The 22,390-nt window shown below is 40.3% G+C and overlaps 1 protein-coding gene across 1 annotated transcript in view; it reads right to left on the reverse strand.

Annotated features, from left to right (window-relative positions):
* FAT2 (FAT atypical cadherin 2) overlaps positions 1-22,390 on the reverse strand; it is a 107,994-nt gene that overhangs the window by 24,932 nt on the left and 60,672 nt on the right. Inside the window, exons 8-14 of the mRNA XM_075210095.1 lie at positions 14,301-14,576; positions 13,576-13,786; positions 7,340-11,386; positions 6,593-6,789; positions 4,090-4,243; positions 2,061-2,294; positions 748-1,134 (exon numbers count right to left, since the gene is read on the reverse strand). Coding sequence (XP_075066196.1) covers positions 748-1,134; positions 2,061-2,294; positions 4,090-4,243; positions 6,593-6,789; positions 7,340-11,386; positions 13,576-13,786; positions 14,301-14,576 — 5,506 coding nt within the window. The remainder of the gene's footprint in view (positions 1-747; positions 1,135-2,060; positions 2,295-4,089; positions 4,244-6,592; positions 6,790-7,339; positions 11,387-13,575; positions 13,787-14,300; positions 14,577-22,390) is intronic.

Here is a 22,390-nt window from a genome sequence, read left to right on the forward strand (position 1 = left end):
TGAGACTTTAATAAGGAGTTTAAAAATGTAACTAAAAATAAAATAAAATACAAAAACAACTATTCACCAATATTATGGATAGACTACAGAATATTTACTCTGAATAGGATAAGTATTGGCTTTATCTGTTGGTCGTGTGACCATATAATGAAACGTCATCTGATAACGTTGATCACTAGTCTGTAGACTTCAAATAAGCCCATTCCCTATTTTTACCAGCATTTGGGGAACCTGCGTTGTCCACAGAAAATTATAATTTTTCAGCTTTTTTCTTTTTAACAATTCTTCCCTTTAAATGCAAACACACAGCAAAATCATTCTAATTATTTGTATTGAATATTGTAACAGTATTGTCAAGCTTAAAAAACATGCAAACACACAGGTGGAAATGTAATTTTTTGTTTAGTGGGCACATCAATTATAATGAGTTAGACGTGTGTGTAACAAACTTGCCCAAGTTTCCCGGTACATTCTAAATGTCTCTTTTTCAGTCTTAATAAATGAACCATTTGTGGACTCTTGCCGAGAAAAAGGGATTTATTACTGTTAAATAGCAACATATATACATAAAAGTACTAAGTACTGATATATTATAGATTAGCCTCTAAAGTTCTTGTTGTATAAGCTCTTCACTAATGTGTAAAAATACCCCTCTCAACCTAAAAATGAAAGTCAACTCTCTGGAGAGAAATCTTCCCATCGTATAACCTCTTAAGTCACTCACTGTTAATTAAAAGATCACTATACCTGTATCACGTAACCGAAATATCCCATTTTCATTCCCGTTCAAGATTTCATACTTGATTTTCATACTGTCGTCAATGTCTTCTGTCAGCTCTAAAAGATTCAAGAGCTCCGATCCTATAGCCTGGTCTTCTGGCACCAATATAACTTTTTCAGGGTGGCCAAATACTGAGCGGTAATAACTCAGAGACACTACCGATACTATAATGGGTGTACATGTTGAAAGTGGACGGGGTAAGCCACGATCTGTGGCACAGACTTTCAGCTCGATAACTTTATCTTCCATGTCCTCTAGAGGTTTCTCCATACGAACTACTCCTGTGCTTTCCTCAACCGAAAAAAGTCCATTGGCAGAGTTAACGAGGGAATACAGAACTTCAGAATTTAATCCTAGAACACAAAGTACAAATAAACATGACACATTTTCCCAAAAAATCACCCTCGCCAACATTTGCCTCAAGTCCGATAACGTATTGAGACATTTGACCTCTAGAAAGATAATTTAATGTAAACTATTTGATCACGTTTATTTTAGTAACCGGACCGATTTTAAGCCACTCATGATATTAAATTACGTAAAACATGTTGATTAAGAATTGATTTACTATGATTATGAAGAATCCATCAAGGTCACCCTGTATTTCCTTTTGAGTTTCAAGTAAAATCATTGAAAGGATAAACACAGGTAAAAGAGGAGGGAATGCAAATATAGCAGACACGGTAGAATGGAAACATGATTTCCGTTCCTACTTTCCATTTTTTAAATGACATTGTAATTTACATACATGTATAACATACATTTAAAATACACTCAGATATGGTATAAATTTAAATATGACTATTTTCCTAGTGTAGTCTGAAGAGTACACGGTGCGATACATATTTGGAAAGGAAGTGCTCTGCAGACTGGAGGTCATATATAGTACTAAAGCAGTTATTTATTTTCTAAACTTTCTTTTGGACAATACTTCTCGACTTTGTAAATCTACTTCCAGACATACTAGTGTATAGGGATGTATAGCTAGTGAAATTGGCAATCAAAGTGCAAAAGTACACTTAATTCTAGCAAATAAACCAACCTATGTTAAGGAATTAAAGGTAAAGAAAGAGCTTAAATGAAAGAGCATAGGTCACCTATAATGTGGAAGGTGCCGTTTCGTGGACTGAACCAATACGGACAATAATGCAATTTTTCTATGCCACGTTAGTGGTTCCTAGTGAATTGATAAGCTGCCTACTTAGGATCAGTTTAACCCCCAAAAATCGGTCTGTGCCAGTGACAAGTACTCTTAAAAAAGGGAGATCTATAGCACTACCTTCATCGGGGTCTCTAGCAAAGACCACCGCAACAGGGGTCTTCACAGTGGTATTATCAAACACGGTGACGGAGTAGTGATCCATGGAGAATGCAGGGCCATTATCATTAACATCTTCCAGAGACAGGGCAACGTCTGCTTGGCAGGAGAATCCTCCTCCATCGGTGGCCTTCGCCACAAGGTTGTATGATGCCTTCTGCTCTCTGTCCAGAGGTGCCAATGCCGTCAGCTCCCCTGTGTAACAAGATGCAACATAAAATGCTTAACTCAGTCTGACAAAATAACATGTGCAGAATAGCCAGAATTTAATGTAATTTAATACAAGCTTTGATTTGATTAATGGTCATTTCCCTACCACAAAATTAGGATTCTTTATTCGTTTTTTCCTTTTAGTCAGTATAATCCTAATATTGTGCTCAGGAAGGTAAAAAGTGCATCGCACATTAATTATAGAGATAAGACCCAAACTCTAGTATCTCAGAGGAGGCTGAGAATTGAAGGCCATTTGTGGGGAGTAAGAGGCTGTGTGTCCGCCCTCAAATTAGACTCTTTTCACCTCTTTCTCTTAATCCCATAATATTATATCTCATGTCTGCACTCCTCCCACTCGAGGCGCACTCGGCAATGTACACCTTTGATTTTCCCAACTCTATCAACTGGTCCAAATCTCTCCCGCAATACTGCTGCGGTCTACGAGGGGTGTGATTGTGTTGAACAATATTTTCCCTAACCTATGACACAGCGCTGGTGGGTATAAGGCCCCATCCGCCTCCACCATAATCACCACCACCACTCTCTGCACCTCTGCAAATATAATGGGCCTGATTTATTAAGGAAAGTTAAGCAAAAAAGTGAGTACGTCTTCTTACTCAAGCTTTCTGGACAAAACCATCTTGCAATGAAAGGGGTGTAAATTAGTTTATTATTTTGCACATAAGAAAAATACTGTTGTTTTTTTCATGTAGCACACAAATACTTGATAGCTTATTTGCACAATGAAATTTAAAGTTGATCTAGGACATCATCATCATTTATTTATATAGCGCCAACATATTCCGTAGCGCTTTACAATTGGGGACAAACATAATAAACTAATAAACAAACTGGGTAAAACAGACAAAGAGGTGAGAAAGCCCTGCTCGCAAGCTTACAATCTATGGGACAATGGGAGATTGACACATGAGGTTAAGTCTACATTTTGCATTTTGGCCCAGCCAGACTGCAAAGGTAAAAGTGACTCATAAGCTAAATGATCCCGTCACACAACAATGTTGGTCAGGGGGGTAGTTGTCTTGTGTGAAATTGTGTAACAGGCTAAAGGTAGCGAGGTTAAGAGGGTGGCTGAGGAATATTATAAGCTTGTCTGAAGAGGTAGGTTTTCAGAGAACGCTTGAAAGTTTGTAGACCGGAGGAGAGTCTTACTGTGCGAGGGAGAGAATTCCATAGAGTGGGTGCTCTATCCCAACTATAAATCTGTGACCACATTTTAAATTTACCTCTTCCTCCAATACAACATGGTTTTGCCTTACTTACTTACTTTTGCTCACCTTTCCTTTATGAATCAGGCCCAATATGTGTTATAGAGTTAATCTACTAAACATGGTTACATAAGCTTCATTTTTGCTAGGGGTGTAACTACCGCCAAAGCAGCCCATGTGGCTTCTAAGGTGCCAGGAGATGATGCTGATCTATTCGCTATGGAGGCCTCCATTCTGCTCCATTCTCTGTATGCTCAGAAAAGCACATTGGTGGCATCCAGAACCTGCATTGCCAATCTCCCCACCCCCACCCATTCCCAGATTCCGCAATGGAGCCCAGAGATTAAGTTAAGCCCCTACTTTATGCATTACTGTTAGGCTCTACAAAAGACTAATACAACAAACACTGGCAGATGTATAGATACACATAGTGTACTGTGTCATACAATAAGTGTTTTAGATAATAAAGGTAACATAGATACTTTTATTGTAGGACAGTGAATAAAGTGAAGGCAGAAATAATTCTTAGTATGAGCACTGGGAAAACTCACCAGTATATGGATCCAGTCGGAAGTGATCATCTCCAACGCCATAAAGTGCATACGATAGCTGGGCATTACTACCAATGTCAGGGTCCTTGGCGGACACCTTGAGGATAAAGAGGCCAGCGGGGGCATCTTCGGCAACCGTTGCTGTGTAAAGCATCTGATAAAGGGAGAATAATCTCAGATTTTTTTCATTCTGCATTGCAGCAATTCATCCGTAGCAAGAATGTGAAATCTCAATCATAGCTGAATAAGAGCGACTGTTTAGGAATGCTGGTGCTATTTCTGGATGAGTGGGGACTATCTGTCTCCTCACTAGGAGAAGGAGAGCAATTCACACAGTTCTCCATGTAATCACACAAGACAAGTATCAGGAGGTTGATTATCAGTGCAATTCACAATGATAAGTTTTTGGAATCAGCCACAACAGAGAGAAAATTGTAGGCTCCGGTGAGCGAGCAAGATCCTCTAGTGTAGTCTCTCTAAATCAGTGGGATCAATTATGAAAAACAAAGCATGACAGAAATGGACTGGACAATTATCTTTACTTGTCATCCTATTAAAATTAATTTATAGAAGTGGTACCTAGCTTATATATACTATATATATTTCATTTCCTGTGTAACAGCCTTCTGAGTTTGTGATAAAGGTTACACAAGCCCAAAACAAAGGAGGGAAATCAGTTGGCCCTTTATTTAATAATCTATCATTATGTTTTTCCTATGCATTTCTGTCAGTTTAAATATCAGAGATCATATTTGTATAGTGGTAGAATAAAGTACTTTTTTATAGAGATGTACAGATAGGATGTGTTAGGGGTTCGTGGTCCATGGAATTTAGTAATAATGTGCCGCAACACCTTACAGGAGCAAAAAAATAATAATGAATCCAGGCCTACTTACAATATTAGTGTAATTATTTTTGCCCCCTTTTTGGGCCTCCACAATACTGCACATTTTTAAGAATTGTGTTGCAGATTGCTTGCGATAAGCCCCTCCCATTCTATACATATAAAATGGAAAAAGCACACCAGATTAAATGGTTGACCCTTGCGTGCAACATTTTGCGCAATAGGCTATCGTTACAAGTACTTTTATAAATGTCCCACAGTATGATTACCTTAGTTTTGTCACCAGTTTTTGCTGTGGCTTGAATACTGAAATAAAACCTATTTCAAGGGAGTTGTCCTCTTTTGGATGAACTAGCTAAATAAGTAGCACTCCTCCCCATGTTGCTTTTTGTGGAGACAGCCCCCTGGAACTTCACTGTTATCTGTGCACGGCTCCTAATCTGATGTGTCTGAGCCTGTCGAGCTATTTAAGCAACTAGATACAGTGCACAGTGCACCTGATTGGATAGATTTAGATAGCGCTCTCCCTATGGAGGGCCTGCCTAAAGGGGTTAGGGGGGTTGTCTAAATGTGGGCAGCCACTTTAAAAGCAATAAAAAAAATCATATTTTTTTTTTAGCTTGAGTAACAAATGAATACTACCATTTCTGAAAACGTGCCTTATTGAAAAGTTATTTTAATAAAACCAAACAAGCTTACTATAACTGTTCATCACACTCTGGCCACTGTGGGCACTGCCACATTGTAGATAATGGATATATTATTTTACAATGACCCATATCTTTGGCACTCGATTCTCAATTTTATTATATTTTCAGGACAATGTGTGTAAATATCCTATTTATATATGTCATGGTATAGCAATCTTCACACTATGCTAATAACCATTTGTTAGATTTCTTTTGCTCATGACCTTGCCTCATTTTGTTAGCCTCCCCATATAGCTTGTATCCTGCTCCTGTATATATTATAAATTGTATATACAATTGGCGATGTTGAAAATCTGATTACATAAACTTTTGACAAGTGTGGAATGACTATGTAATAGAGACATTATAGTGGATAATTCATTCCCTACTGTAAATTAAAAGGACGTTATAAGGAGTTCTGTGACCATATAAAACATACTTGCCAACTCTCCCTGAATGTCAGGGAGACTCCCTGAAATAGGGGTGATCTCCCTCACTCCCTGAAGAGTCTGGCATTCTCCCTGATGCTGAGCCAGTACAAGAAGTGGTTGGCTTCGCCATCTGTGGCATGATGACACAGTTCAGAAATTGTGTCCTATGTCTATGTGATGATGCCTATGGAGGTGGCCATTTTCATGGAGACCAAGATTTAATCAAAGACTGACAGGTAAGACAACATGACTTCAGTAATGGAGATAGAAATGTAAAAGACACTTCAGTCTCTAGAGATTTATTGGCTGCTTTTCTTTAAAGCATAGTTGCCTACTCTCCCGGAATGTCTGAGAGACTCCCGGAATGTCCGGGAGACTCCTGGTTCTCGCCCTCACAATAGATAAGTGGCATTATAGAAAAGTTTTGGGAAAACTATGTGTATTATGACTTATGTTCATATATTTTAATATAGTTTGCTTAAAAATTATTTTAAAGTAAGCTATATTTTTTTCTTTACTTTATCCCACTATCCACCTACCTGCTGGCACTCAGGACTGTTGTCATTGATGTCCAGCACGGTAATCTCCACCTCGCTGGTCACCTGGAATTTCCCATCAGATGCTGTCACCTTCAGAAGGTGTTTCTCTATCTCTTCCCTGTCCAGTGATATTTTAGAGGAAATCACCCACTCGTCTCCTACCTCATTAATGTTGAAGAGGCCGAAGTGGTCTCCATCTGTCAATAGAATATCATGATTACTGGGCAAAATCATTCCGGATTACATAGACATGGGGTATACTTACTATGCGGGGGTTCCGGAGGCATTTTTTTAAAACTGCACTTTCATTAAAGACAAAGCCCATCGGGGTTTGTCTATAACATAGGTGCCATTTGAAGAAAATGCCTTCAAAGCACCTGGAACCGTAAATATAGCAAATATACCCCATGGACTTTTTCATCTAAACTCCATATTGATTTGTTTCAATAAAATTTTTGACTGGCATTTGACTTTACACTGTAGTGACTCTGAATTACATTCCAGGGATCTTCACGGAATGCATATGTATCACATATCATACTCACAGTTATAGTCTTATACAATAAATGAAGGTTTCAATCAGTCTATTTCATGGTAGTAGATGTGTTACTTTACCAATGAAAAACTAAAGAACAAGCTTTATTTACACTTTAGTCTATCACAGACAATCAGTAACAACTAGAGGGTAAAGATTAACCACTGTACTTCAAAACATGAACGTTATACCAATTAATGAATTAATCTTACCTGTTATGTAACAAGTGACTTTCCTGTTGTTCTCAGACATATCATTGTCCCATGTCTTGAGGGTAACTATGACCTGTCCTGGTTGGCCGTTCTCTGCTACAGAACCTCTGTACACTTGAGAGGTGAACCTTGGAGGGTTATCATTATCATCAGTGACTGATACCTCTACTAGTGTTTCAGAAGAAAGACGTATCTTCTTGCCCTGGTCTGAGGCCACCACATAAAAACGATAGACCTCTTGCTTCTCACAGTCCAGCTGTTTTAGTGTTGTGATCCAACCATTGTCAGTGTCGATGGTGAAGAACATGTGGATGTCACTAGTATCTCCTTTCAGGTTATAAGTTACTATTCCATCATTGCCTGTGTCCTGGTCATTGGCAGTAACTTGTATGACCGTTGTTCCAGCAGGCATATTCTCCATTAATGAAGCTCTATAAAGATCTGCTTCAAAGACAGGTTGATTGTCATTAATATCCTTCACTTGGATGCTCACTGAAACCAAGGACACTAGCTCTTTCCCCAAGTGAGGGCAATTAGCCTGAACATCGATTAGATACCATTTGGTTTTTTCATGGTCTACCCCCTTTTTCACAATTAGTGCTCCTGTATGCTTATCCAGACTAAACACTCCATCTCTGTTGCTTTCTGGAGTTGTGCCTTCTACTAGGCTGTAAATGATTGGTTCCATAGCTGTTGCTTTCACTAATCCCACTTCTGAGCCTGTTGGCAGATCTTCAGATGCTGAAAAACTATACAATGGCTCAGAAAATTTGGGCAAAGTGACCTCTGTGGGCACAATATGAAGATGAACGGGAACAAGTGAGCTCCAGTTGGGAGGTGCCCTGTCCTTTGCTATAACTATGAAACTGATGTCCTTATTTTCCAATCCTAAAAAGCTTTTCTTAGCTATGATTGTACCATTATAGGGATTGATCTGAACCAGATCTTCATCATATTTATCAATAGAATAGGTGACATCAGCATTTAGCCCTTCATCAGCATCATAAGCGACCACCTGAATGATAGGGGTTCCTTTGCTAAAATTAGACTGGACAGATAATATGTACTCGTTGGCTATAAAGAGTGGAGGGTTGTCATTCTCATCAGTGAGGATTATTTTTACTGTGCAGAAAGCTGCCCTCCCTCCTCCATCTTTGGCCATGACTTTGATAGCTATAAGTCTTTCTGTTGAATTCTCACGGTCTAATTTACGCAAAGTGGCTATATGCCCCTTACTGTCGATTGAAAACATGTCTAAAGCCAATTTATTAATTATAGTGTAATTCACAGTTCCATATGGTCCATCATCGGGATCAGATGCCACCACTTCAATCACTGTTGTCCCTATTTCTGCATTTTCAACAAGGTCCACCTCGTATATGTCCTGCTGGAAGAAAGGGGAATGCTTATTTGCATATGTGACATTAATGTACACTGGCACGGTATCTCTGTAGACCCCATCCGAAGCTGAAACCTGTAGATGGTAGGACAAATCCAAAGTGTTCCTACAGAGGTTGGAGAGGGAGATAACTCCAGAAGTTTTGTTTATGGTGAAGTGACGATGATTATTGCCAGAAAGAATCAGATACTCCAGCTTTCCAGCATCTATACTATCCAGGTCAAGAGCTTGGAGTTTTATAACGATATGTCCACAGTTGGCCAGTTCACTTACATTGGCTTCATATTGTGCTTGCCTGAATTGTGGAGGGTTATCATTCACATCAGAAACGTTAATGATGACCAGGGCATCCGTGTGCAGAGGAGGCAAACCATTATCTGAAGCCCTCACCTTGAACTGAAACTGACGGGTAATTTCATAATCCAACTCTTGAGAAGTTGAAATTTCCCCAGTTTTGTGGTTTATATGGAAAAATTCATGAGTTCCATCAGTGTTGTTTCCAAGTATGCGATAAGAAACCTCTTGGTTTTTCCCTGAATCTTGATCAGAAGCTAGTAGTTGGATCACTGGTCTGTCAGGGGGTTGTTTTTCCATGACATGGCCAGTATAGACCATTTGAGAGAAGACAGGTGGATGATCGTTGACGTCCACCACATTAATTTCAACCCGTGCTTCTGAAAAGTAACCCAGGGCTGAGTCAGTGGCTCTTACACCTATAAGATGAGTTGTTTTGGTTTCATAATCCAGTTGCCTCGAAACACTCAGAGAACCCGTCTTAAAATCAATGCTAAAAAAACTTATAGCCTCATTCTCAACAATATTGTAAATGACACGGAACCCTTCTGGACTCCGAGCCTGAATGTGCAAAATGGGAGTGTAAACTGGAACATTTTCTGGTACTGTCACGGTGTAGTACAGACTTTGAAAAATTGGATTGGATTTGTTTCTGACAATAATAACTACTTCTTCTTCAGTTTGCAAAGACGGTTGACCATGGTCCTTGACAACCACTTTCAGAACATACTGATTTAGGGCTTCATAATCAAAAGGTTGTTTAAGAATAATGTCTCCCAGAGAGGGGTCAATTCGAAAATACTTATAATCTTCTTCAAATTGGAATGTCAGAGCACTGTTTTTTCCAATGTCTTTATCCATGGCAGACACCTGGAAGATAACATCTCCAGGTTCCAAGCCATCCTCTACAGCTACATAATAAGGGGTATTGATGAATACTGGCGCATTATCATTGACATCTTGTACATACACCTCAACTTTACTCTGAGTCAACCGAGGTGGATTTCTGCTGTCTCTCGCCTCGACTATTACATCATATTTGTCTTGAATCTCTCTGTCAAATTCCAAGCCTTTAGTCTGGAGAACCCCAGAATATGGGCTAATCTGGAACTGTTCTGTACATGTAAGAACTGAGAAATGAACTGGTTCATTAAGTTGGTTTCCTACCACATCCACCATGTATAAATCCATTATACGAGAATCATTTTCAGTCACCTTCACTTTATACAAAGGGTGATCAAATTTTAAGTTTGTGTTTTGTATTTGTGTAACATTAATTTTTACTAATGCAGTATCATAGTATAGCCCATCCCACGCTTTTACCGAAAATTCATGGTATGAATGCAAATGGGAAGAATCATTTAAAATAAGGAGACCAACACTTGGGTCAATAGAGAAGGCACCGTCTGTATTGCCTTCTGAAATGCTGTACATCACTTCAGAATCCACATCTTCAGCTGCCACAGAGAGGATGTGCATATTATTATAAGCAGGTAAGTAAATATTATGTTCATAAATGTCCTGCAGGAATTTGGGTGGGGAATCATTAACATTAGTTACCTGGATGGTAACCTTTGATGGCTGAGAGGCAAACAAACTTGGAGAGCCTGAGTCACGTACATGTACATAGAAAGAGAAATGGGTGGTTAGCTCAAAATCAAGCTCTGCCACCGTGAACAGTGTTCCCATACTTGGGTTGATTTTGAAGAACTTCATCACCTCGAGATCTAAAATTTGGAAACTCAACAATGCATTCACCTCTGTGTCATTGTCAATGGCTTGAATGATGAGAGGAGTAAGATCAGGCTTGGTCACCATGCTGCCTATTGGAGAATCTTCACCAATTCGACCCAAATATGTGGTTTGTGAGAAGATAGGGGCATTGTCATTCTCATCAATGATATAAATAAACACTGTTGTCTCACTGTAATATCCAAGGGAGTTATTACCGCGTACTCTGAGTTGGTAAGAAGAGGTAGTTTCAAAATCTAGTTTTTTTTGAGTAGTTATAAGGCCCGAATAGCAGTTGATGTAAAACGAACCATCCTTGTTCCCTTCTTTGATGTCATAATTGATGGACGACCAGCTGGTTGTGGACACCATAGTTACAAAAGAGCCAATAGGCACCAATTCACTAATCTCAACCACATAATCTCTGGACATAAATTTAGGTGGGGATGCATCAGAGGGTTTGACTTGCAGGTTGACCGTGGCTATGTCTTGCAGTTGTGGTGTTCCTTGGTCTACTGCAATGACTGTCAAGGTAAATCGACTCTTCATAGGCTGCTCCAGTGTTTTTGCAACAGTAATCAGACCTGAAGATATGTCAATGCTGAAATATCCCTCAATGTTACCTGTTGAAGAAAAAAGAATAACATTATGTCTATGTATAGTAAAAACACAGATAAATATATATATATATATATATATATATATATATATATATATATATATTGCTCATTTATGAAGTTTCTTTGGCAACTATTCATGCGGTTATGTACACAGAGCTAAAGTGAGCCGCCATGTTGCTTGCTAACCTGTCACTTGTATGATTATGCAAATGTGTTGTTAAAGAGGGTGCCATTGTTGGACAACCCATTCTTAAATGAACCTGCTCCTTATATCTTGCAAATAGGAAAACCCGTTCCTTGAAGTGGAGACCTAACTAGTGCTGAATTGTGCATAAGTGAATGGCAAGCTGACCTTTTCTCTACAAGAGAGCTCTATTTTGACCTATAGATAGACTTAGTCCACCATGAATTGTTGCAAGTTATTGGTAGCTCTTTTATAAAAAGACAGGTTTAAGAGATATCTAGATAACGAAAAAATCTGCATTATGTCCCAATATCCTATTCACAGCCACTCAGGCTCCTGTACCCACCATGTACAGAATGCAGGGACAGGCTGCAGTTGAACATGGACTTTGTTGCACCTGCCTAATAAACGTGCTGTTTGTCAGCCATAAAGGGCTGATCATTGTGAAAGGAAGCTTCTTGCGGCATCTGGAGCGCGAAAGGTGAGTACATACTTTGTCTTAGCTGCCTTGTGCTCACGTCTTCTTAAAATTACAGTTTTGATGGAAAAACACTAACAACATTTTAAAGCTTTTCCATATGCTTCATCTATGTAATATTCATATAAACATAAACAATTGTACAGAAAGGCACTTTGTATATTCTGTGCCTGCTACAAACAGCGGTTAAACAATCCATCTAAAGCATCACCATTGTTCATTGTTCTCATATATGTGCGCTAAAACTCCGAACCCCACCTCTATCTTCCATATGGCAGATAGAAGTGTTTTACTTTCTAATCACACGTTTATTTAGAGGGGAGTAAGGTGGGAGGGCGAGGAGAAGGAGAAGGGAACCTGCTGTGTGTAAACAAACTCACTGGGTCCCACAGAAATGTCTTTACTTTTGTGCACATAAAACAAATGGAGAAATAAATATTTTGAGGTTACTGTCCCTTTAATTCTCTTTTATTTTTTTTCCTGATGAATGAGCAAGCTCTGTGTTTTTTGTGTTCCTCTTTAGTTCACATCACTATCTTCCCTGTCTTGTGTTGGTTAACTGATATAGCAGCCGCATGTACTACAAAAGAAAGAAATGCCGATTGTAATGTGACTCAAGACTTTACCAACTAAGCATTAAATGAACAGATTGGAATGTCAAGTCAGCAGATAGCAGCACACCTATTTCTCACACTGCACTCAGTACATCCTGCTGAGGAAAAATGCATATGTGTCAATAAAGGAAGACATAATCTGAGTGCCAGTAACATCAATTAGTCTAGTGCAGCATTGATACAGTGTAAATTTCCGGTTACTTTTTTTTTTTTGTGGGGAGACAATTTGTAAGTTATTTGTGGAAGAAGACTGATGATAATTACATCAGTCTGCAGGAAAAATGGTGATTTGTGATGTCATGTGCCTCTTTTGTATTACTGTGCCCAGATATACGGGTAAGTGACAGACTTAAAGATGGCTTCCACTGTACGGGTGCCAAAATGCTGTATCTTCAGATGTAAGCCTTGTATTGTGCCCACATGAAATAATGAGATTTCCTGTTCTGTGACAAGATATTTAAATGAGCTTAAAAGAGTGGAGACTGCACATTAAGGAGACCTTTGATATTTAGTGGGTGGTTGTGGAGTATCTTTCCCCCACAAAATGACGTGACTTTTACATGTCTCAGAGGTGGCATAGATGTGACACTGCAATGAAGATGTTTGGAGGGGAGGGGAGAATGGGGTAGCCTAGAATTTCCAATGAGCTAGCCACGCCCCTGCGGAGCAGACAAGATCCCATTGTGGTGTAGCCACTTCCTCATCTTGTCATAGACATGCCCCCTGTCCCAAGCGCCTCTACCCAAATATTGGGAGTTATACATCTGAATATTTTTGACGTTAGTAAATTAACTACAGGCTTCAATGATACTGTTATGGAATATGAATGATAAAATAGTCCTACTATTTCCACAAATATATTTTAATTTTATATAATATATTTTAAAGGTTATCGGTCTCTTTAAGCTAATCTCACCTGACTGAATGGAATATTGTATCTTTGCATTGTGTCCTTGGTCTTTATCGGTAGCTCGTACTTCAAGCACCTCATCCTTAGCTATTGCTGAGTCTGAAACAATTCCTTCATACACAGAGCGAATGAAGTGAGGAGAGTGGTCATTAATGTCCTGCACTTGGATGGTGACCCGAACAAAATTACGTTTAATTTGAACTTCCTGATCACGCACCTAGATGAAAAAAAACAAGTACTTTAGTGCCACAAGTTCTCTTCAATTAAAAACACATTTTTAGATCCATACAATTAAAGTATAGTCTTCTTATTTCACTGGGAAAACTTTCACCCTGTCCAACTACTTCCCTTTGTTGTGTGTCCTTTGTAAATGACGCCCAGTGTTTCCTTTTAAATGAGTTATCTCTACAAACCGCATTGGTGGAACTACCATTGGTGTAGCAGGTACAGTGCATTAGGGCCCATGGAGATAATGGGGCCCGCTGCATGGCAGATGTGGAGGGTCAGGGGCCCCGGATCCCTCCTCCCCGCCTACCTGTACCGGGGCCCAGCGCTCCATAGTTCCGTCTATGTCAATGTGCCTACAGGTAGTGCTAAAATAGTTGTATGTTAGTCTATTGAATATTGACAAGTTTTTACATTTATGTAAGCATTGTATTTAGTGCTTTATGGTACTCTTTGTGTCTTAGATCTGTTTAGTTGGGAACTTGCTATAAAACAATAAGACATACCATGACGGTTAAAATATGAATCGGCATTGACTCATAATCCATACTCTCTGTGGTAAACAAGACACCAGTGTTTGGATCCAGCCTGAACATCTTGGTGCTCCTCGGATCGCAGCTGCCTTGTATAGTGTAAATGAGTCTGTTTCCGCTGTCCTTATCTGTAGCGCTAACTTTAAGCACCTCTGCTCCCAATTGTATGTCCTCAGGAACTTGAGCTGTGTAGTGATCTTGCAGAAACTCTGGACGGTGGTGATTAACTGGTACAACCGAGATGTAAACCTATAACAGAGGTACGGAGAAAGCTTACTTTACAATGAGAGACTTCTCCAATTCCGTAAAGCAGTGCAACATTACACTGTGTTAGCCCAGTAGCCATGTATTAAATGAATCATATTGTTAGCTGAATAAGTCATGATTCCATCTCTTAATATAAACATCTTTAAGTATTTGCTGATTCACAAAGATCAACTGAAATGATAATGGTATTAATAGTGATGATAATGCTAATTATAAAGCTGTTAATGAAAGACTTCATTCGCTATTGAATCCTTTTGAAGTAGCTGGCGAATAATCATATAGGGCTTGGTCGGGAATTGGTGTGAGTGAAGGGGTGAGTATGGTGGGAAAGAGAGGGACAGAAGGAACGGTGCAGGGAGCAAAGAAAAATGTAGAAATAGGAAAGAAGGAACGGATGGGAGATAAAAGCAAAAGAATAATCAACAAAGAACAAAGGAGAAGAGACAACTACAGAAGTCAGCAAAACAAAGGTATAGTAAGAAAGTGGATAAAGTATAGTCATAGGGGCGTATTTATAGGCCAAGTCTACTATTAACAAGTTTTTTTTATAATAGAACCCTTCTCCCCAACTTATCTCCTTTCCTCCTCAAGTAACAAGTACCAATACCAATCATGAAGATTGTTGCCGGCTGCCATGGGGAACAATCAAGAAGCTTCTTGCAGGGCACTGCCTTCTTTTGACATGCCACCTCCGATATTAAGAAGTCATGTGTGGGTAATGTGAGTTGTCTCCCTCCACCGCCAGTGGCACAATGTGGGAGAATTCAAATTGCCAGCACAAATAAAAAATTAACGTTGACAACTCGCCTTATTGGACATTGGGTGTGATGCGACGGTGCTCACACACTGCTCCTGTACATGACTGTCGCTGATTGTCTATGACAACCAACCAGAAAATTAAAACTGCTTTAACTACGACTGTTACAGGTCCTGTAACTTGAAAAGCAAATGAAAGAATGTGATTCTATAAAAAAAAATAAAAATATTATTTTTAGTGGGAATACTATATTAAAAATGAGCAATTTGTGGAGGTAGCTTTTAATTCCACACTGCAAAATCAATGATGTTCTGGAACCCAAAGCTACCAATCTGGTATCAGCTTTTTGCAGTCTAAGGGTGCTAGAATAATGAATGTGTGTGTATGTTAGGGAATTTAGACTGTAAACTCCAATGCGGCAGGGACTGATGTGAATGAGTTCTCTGCACAGCACTGCGGAATTATACCCCATTCATACTGCACCAAAATCCCGGGTTTTTGCCGGGGCAAGCTCACACGACCCGGGTCTTCAACCCAGGATTTATCGAGGGGTAATTCCCGGGTCGGACCCGGGTTGCCTGCACTATGAATGATGCAACCCGGGTTTTTCAAACAAGCTGATTGGCTGTCTGCCTGTCTCTGGAGGATGATGTCATCGGTGGGAGCCCGTGGAAGATTCGAGAAGGAGTTTAGGACTCACCTTTCAATGACATCACCATTTTTCAGCCAAGGAAAACTGCTCTGGTGATGACTCCCACAAATTGCCAGGGCACAGACTTGTGCAGTATGAATGGGGTCAACCCGGGAAATTCCCGGGTCCGAGGTGCAGTATGAATGGTGTTTCTGAGCTGGGACGCTCAGAGCCCCGGCAAAAACCGGGATATTGCCGGGACGGCAGTATGAAAGCGGTATTAGTGGCGCTATATAACTAAATGGTGATGATGATGATGATTGTCATAGCTGATGGCTTGCTATTGGTTAGGTGTACTGTTGTAATAACAGAGTCTTACTGGGGACATATTCAGTTATGAGTGGTTGAGAGGAAGGGTAGTAAAATATAGCAAATAAAGTACTATAAGAAAAATATCAAGGTATATTCAAGAAACTAAGAATAAACCAGGAAGTATAAAGTTTCACACAAAACATGTTGTTAATAAAAGGTAGACAGAAAGATACATTACACTCAAATAAAGTATAGTGGCGTAAGAAAAAAGTATTAAAGGTCAGAAAACATCCATGTGGTTTATGACAATTGACTTCTAACACTGTATAAATGACATGTAGAAACCAACATTTAAACTTGAGATAAAAGTTTCTATTTGGCTCCGTACTTAACAAAAGCAGCCAATGTGTAATTATTTAATGGAGCATGGAGAATGCACGAATACACTTACAGTATTTGGCTTTGATTTAGTTCTTTAAGCATTAGGACTGGTGACTAATCTATCAAATGTAACATGTATAGCCAAGACAAGCATGTGTGCTAACATCAGACAGCTAGTCATAACCCTCGTTGTCACAGGTTACAAGGGCTTGCATCTTAGATTTTTCAGGGATTAGGATAAATGAAACCCCTGCGCTTGGTATATCCCATTATATATGGTACCAGCTGCATGGCAATATAAATACCCAAGCCTGTTTAAGGCTCAAAGGTCAGTGTAGGAGCTGCATATAATGAGGTGCCCTTGACGCTGGGATGGAGGCTTAAATGTTTTGATCAAAATATGAACCAATCTATCATGTTTTCATTTTGCTAGATACACACATATATGGAGTGTTAAGGATAATCACTGACAACAACTGTCTTTTTGTTTTGTATACATATATGGGCATTTATCCTGCCATGTAGCTGATACCATTTATAATATAGGATATACCAAGTGCGTGTCTATTGCCATGCAGCTGGTACTATATATAATATGGGATATACCAAGCGCAGGCTTATTGCCATGCAGCTGGTACCATATATTATATGGGATATACTGAGCGCTGGCTTATTTCTTCTCTGCATTTGTCTCAAAATATTGCCTTAATGTTGTCTTAGCAGCTGTCCATCAAGCCTATTTAAGGCTCATTTGGGTGTGGCTCACAAGCCAGCCCTTGCTCTGATGTAAACCCCTATACCTGGGAGGTGAGGGCATCTAATTTTAACTGCATTTTAATACTGTTTGAAGCATATAGGTCAGTGTAGGACCTGCATATAATGAGGTGCCCTTGACGGTGGGATGCAGGCTTAAATGTTTTGATCAAAATTAGAGATGGGCGGGTCCGGTTCTCCGAGAACCGAACCCACCCGAACTTTGGGTATCCGAGTACCGAGCTGAGCAGCTCGGTACTCTCCCGCCCATTCCGAATCCAAATCGAGGCCGAACGTCATTGTGACGTCGTCGGATCTCGGGACTCGGTTCTCGCGATACTTCAACTTTATAAATACACGCCTCCACAGCAATCCATCGCCATTTGACAGAGGGAGAGAGCAGGGTGTAGTCATAGGCTAATTAGAGCAGGGACAGAGAATACCATATTGTTCTTGCAATTGCTCTAACCAAAATCGCTAGTGCAGAGAGGAGGATAGAGGTTTATTATTTTTTCTTCATATTTGGCACTCCCCAGCGCTTTTGGGGTGTCCCCCATAATTGTGCATTAATATTTCTGGCTGTCAAAAGTCATATCTGTCAGCAGTATCTACTAAATAATTTGTAGCACTCCTCAGTGCTTTTGGGGTGTCCTCCCTAATTGTGCATTAATATTTCTGGCTGTCAAAAGTCATATCTGTCAGCAGTATCTACTCAATAATTTTTAGCACTCCTCAGTGTTTTTGGGGTGTCCTCCCTAATTGTGCATTAATATTTCTGGCTGTCAAAAGTCATATCTGTCAGCAGTATCTACTCAATAATTTTTAGCACTCCTCAGTGTTTTTGGGGTGTCCTCCCTAATTGTGCATTAATATTTCTGGCTGTCAAAAGTCATATCTGTCAGCAGTATCTACTCAATAATTTTTAGCACTCCTCAGTGTTTTTGGGGTGTCCTCCCTAATTGTGCATTAATATTTCTGGCTGTCAAAAGTCATATCTGTCAGCAGTATCTACTCAATAATTTTTAGCACTCCTCAGTGTTTTTGGGGTGTCCTCCCTAATTGTGCATTAATATTTCTGGCTGTCAAAAGTCATATCTGTCAGCAGTATCTACTCAATAATTTTTAGCACTCCTCAGTGTTTTTGGGGTGTCCTCCCTAATTGTGCATTAATATTTCTGGCTGTCAAAAGTCATATCTGTCAGCAGTATCTACTCAATAATTTTTAGCACTCCTCAGTGTTTTTGGGGTGTCCTCCCTAATTGTGCATTAATATTTCTGGCTGTCAAAAGTCATATCTGTCAGCAGTATCTACTCAATAATTTTTAGCACTCCTCAGTGTTTTTGGGGTGTCCTCCCTAATTGTGCATTAATATTTCTGGCTGTCAAAAGTCATATCTGTCAGCAGTATCTACTCAATAATTTTTAGCACTCCTCAGTGTTTTTGGGGTGTCCTCCCTAATTGTGCATTAATATTTCTGGCTGTCAAAAGTCATATCTGTCAGCAGTATCTACTCAATAATTTTTAGCACTCCTCAGTGTTTTTGGGGTGTCCTCCCTAATTGTGCATTAATATTTCTGGCTGTCAAAAGTCATATCTGTCAGCAGTATCTACTCAATAATTTTTAGCACTCCTCAGTGTTTTTGGGGTGTCCTCCCTAATTGTGCATTAATATTTCTGGCTGTCAAAAGTCATATCTGTCAGCAGTATCTACTCAATAATTTTTAGCACTCCTCAGTGTTTTTGGGGTGTCCTCCCTAATTGTGCATTAATATTTCTGGCTGTCAAAAGTCATATCTGTCAGCAGTATCTACTCAATAATTTTTAGCACTCCCCAGTGGTTTGCGCTCAGAATGGATTCAAAGCAGTCCACATATGATCTAAATGAGCAACCAGGTTCTGTCACCAGTCCTGATGTTAGTGTTCCCAGTACGTCATCTGGCCAAGGCGATGTCAAACAACAGAGTGTTTTCAAATTAGTGCAAAAAACAAAAACCAAAAAAAAATTTACTGTATTGAAGCGAAAAAGAAGTGTAACTGAGCAAAAGTTAAGTGACGATAAAAAAAAAATTGCAAGCATGCCATTCTACACACGCAGTGGCAAAGAGAGAATGAGGCCTTCACCTTTGGCTATTAGTGGCAGATCCCAAAAAGTTACCCAGGCTACAATTGGTGCACAACTACTGTTACGCGTCAAAGCTGAGCTGCAAGATACCAGTGAGGCATTACAGGAGAATATTTGCTCTGATTCACAAATGACAACAATCCCTGTGGAGAGTCCATCCAACAGTGGGATGTCTAATCGTGAGCATTCTGCTGATGTGTGCCTTAATAGCCCGAGTGTAGCCGGTGATACCCAAATTGAGGATGCCACTTTGGAATTAGAAGAGGATGAGGGGGAGATTTGTGTAGGCGACGAGGGCGCTAATGAGGATGTTGATGAGGATGAGGTTGTTTGTGTAAGTCCTGCACCAGTGGCAGCAGTTCTGGCACGTGACAAGAAAAAGGCCATTGTCATGCCTGGGCATAAAACAAAAAAATCCACTTCTTATGTGTGGAATTATTTCTACCCAAATCCAGACAACAATTGTATAGCCATTTGTAGTGTATGTGAAGCCACAGTCAGTCGAGGGAGGGACCTTAACCATCTTGGAACCTCGTCTATGTTACGCCATTTAACGAGAGTTCATGGCAAAGTGTTGGGAAAAGCTGAAAGTTCTTCCCAAAAGAATACAAGCACTCCCTCATCAGCTAAGACCCTCCGCTCACCGACATACCGACGGCTACAAAATACACCCACCACACCATCCTCATCAATATCCTCAGTAGCGCTCGGAGTTAGCCCGGCATCCCACTTAAGGCTGGATGACTCCGGCACTATTATTGATTCCTCTGAAGAAAGCGTTAGTCCTGCTGCTGCTGTTGCTGCTGCTGGGGGTGAATCGTCATCCCAGAGGCAGGTGAATAAAATGAGCAGTCCTACATTTCAGCAATTAACTGTGAAACAATCATTTGCGAGGGGAAGCAAATATGACAGCAGTCACCCAGTCGCCAAGCGAATCACAGACGCCATGGCTGCAATGTTAGTGTTAGATCTGCGTCCAATCTCCACAATAAACGCAGCTGGTTTTTCACAGTTAATTGAGGTTTTGTGTCCGCGTTACAGAATTCCATCGCGACACCATTTCTCCCGTAAAGCTATTCCACAACTATACCAAAAAGTGTGTAAAAATGTAGAGATTGCGCTGAAAAATGCCATTCTGCCCACTGTTCACTTAACCACAGATATGTGGACAAGTGGAAGTGGCCAAACCAAAGACTATATGACTGTGACAGCCCACTGGGTTGGTCATTCACCTTCACCAGCAGGAACAGCAGCAGCATGTACACCACTACGTAACATTTGTCACAGGCAGGCCACTCTTTGTATCACCGGCTTCACTAACAGGCATACGGCTGACAATTTGTTACGCAAACTGAGAGATGTGATTGATGCATGGCTTATACCACTCGGACTCTCCCCAGGGTATGTCATTTCAGATAACGCCAACAATATAGTGCGAGCATTACAGCTGGGTGATTTCCAACATATTCCCTGTTTTGCTCACACCATCAACTTGGTGGTGCAGAGCTTCCTACGAAATAACCGTGAGGTGCAGGAGATGCTTTCGGTGGCCCGTAAAATTTCAGGCCATTTCAGGCATTCAGCCACAGCATGTAGGAGATTACAGCAGCTCCAAGAGCAGTTTAACTTGCCCTGCCACCAACTTAAGCAAGAGGTGGTAACTCGGTGGAATTCCACCCTGTACATGCTTCAGAGGATGGAGGAACAGCGCAAAGCCATCCAAGCATATTGCACAAGTCATGACATTGGGAAAGGAGGGGGGATGTATTTCACTCTTGCACAGTGGGGAATCCTTTCAGTGCTGTGCAAGGTGCTGAAACCATTTGAAGTTGTGACATGTGAGGTCAGTGCAGACTCTGCTAGTTTGAGCCAAGTCATTCCTTTAATTAGACTATTGGAAAAGCAGCTTGAGAAAATGAAGGAGGAGCTGAAAGCAAGCAATTCAGCAAAGTATGTTGGCCTTGTCGATCAAGTACTTAATTCGCTTCACAATGATCCTCGAGTTATTAAGATCTTGAACTCGGATCAGTACGTTTTGGCCACTGTGCTTGATCCAAGGTTTAAAACCTACATTGAGTCTTTACTTGTAAATGAGCGAGATGTGAACTTTTGCAAGGAGCTATTGCTCAGCAAGTTGGCCGCTGAACTGGGCCTCGGCTTGACGACGTGTCCTCCTTCACTTTCTCAAGCTGTTGCTCGTAAAAAATTAAATTTCCAAAAAAGAAGCAGGGAAGACACAGGGGGCAGACGAGAACAATTTAACATCTGGGCTGGTTTGAAGGATTTTTCAAAAAAATGTGTCACTTTGCCCATAACTCCATCCAATATGAGTATAAACATGCAAAGGATGATGGAGGATTACTTTCAAGAGGTAGTTGATATGGAAATGTCAGACAGTCCCTTTCCTTACTGGGAAGAAAAGCAGGCCATTTGGAAACCCATGTACAAACTTGCTTTGCAATACCTAAGCTGCCCACCCTCCAGTGTGTACTCTGAACGAGTGTTCAGCACAGCAGGGAACTTAGTCAGTGATCGCCGTAGAAGGTTACTTCCCAAAAATGTGGAGAAAATGATGTTTATAAAAATGAACTACATCTTCCACGAGGAAGGCCTTCACCATCCAAGACATCCAAGCACTGACTGTTCTCTAATGGCGGATTCAAGCGGCGATGAATTGATAGTCTGTGATGATGACGTACACACTGATGAGGGTGAGGATGAAGCTGAAGATGATGCCGATAACATCTTTTTAAAACTTTCTATGTAAGTGTAGGGTGCAATCTACCCCCAAAGAGGAAAGGGACTTGTGGCATTTCCATATCACATACCATCTTGAAAG

This window comes from Mixophyes fleayi, chromosome 4 (genome assembly GCF_038048845.1).
Source record: "Mixophyes fleayi isolate aMixFle1 chromosome 4, aMixFle1.hap1, whole genome shotgun sequence".
NCBI lineage: Eukaryota > Metazoa > Chordata > Amphibia > Anura > Limnodynastidae > Mixophyes > Mixophyes fleayi.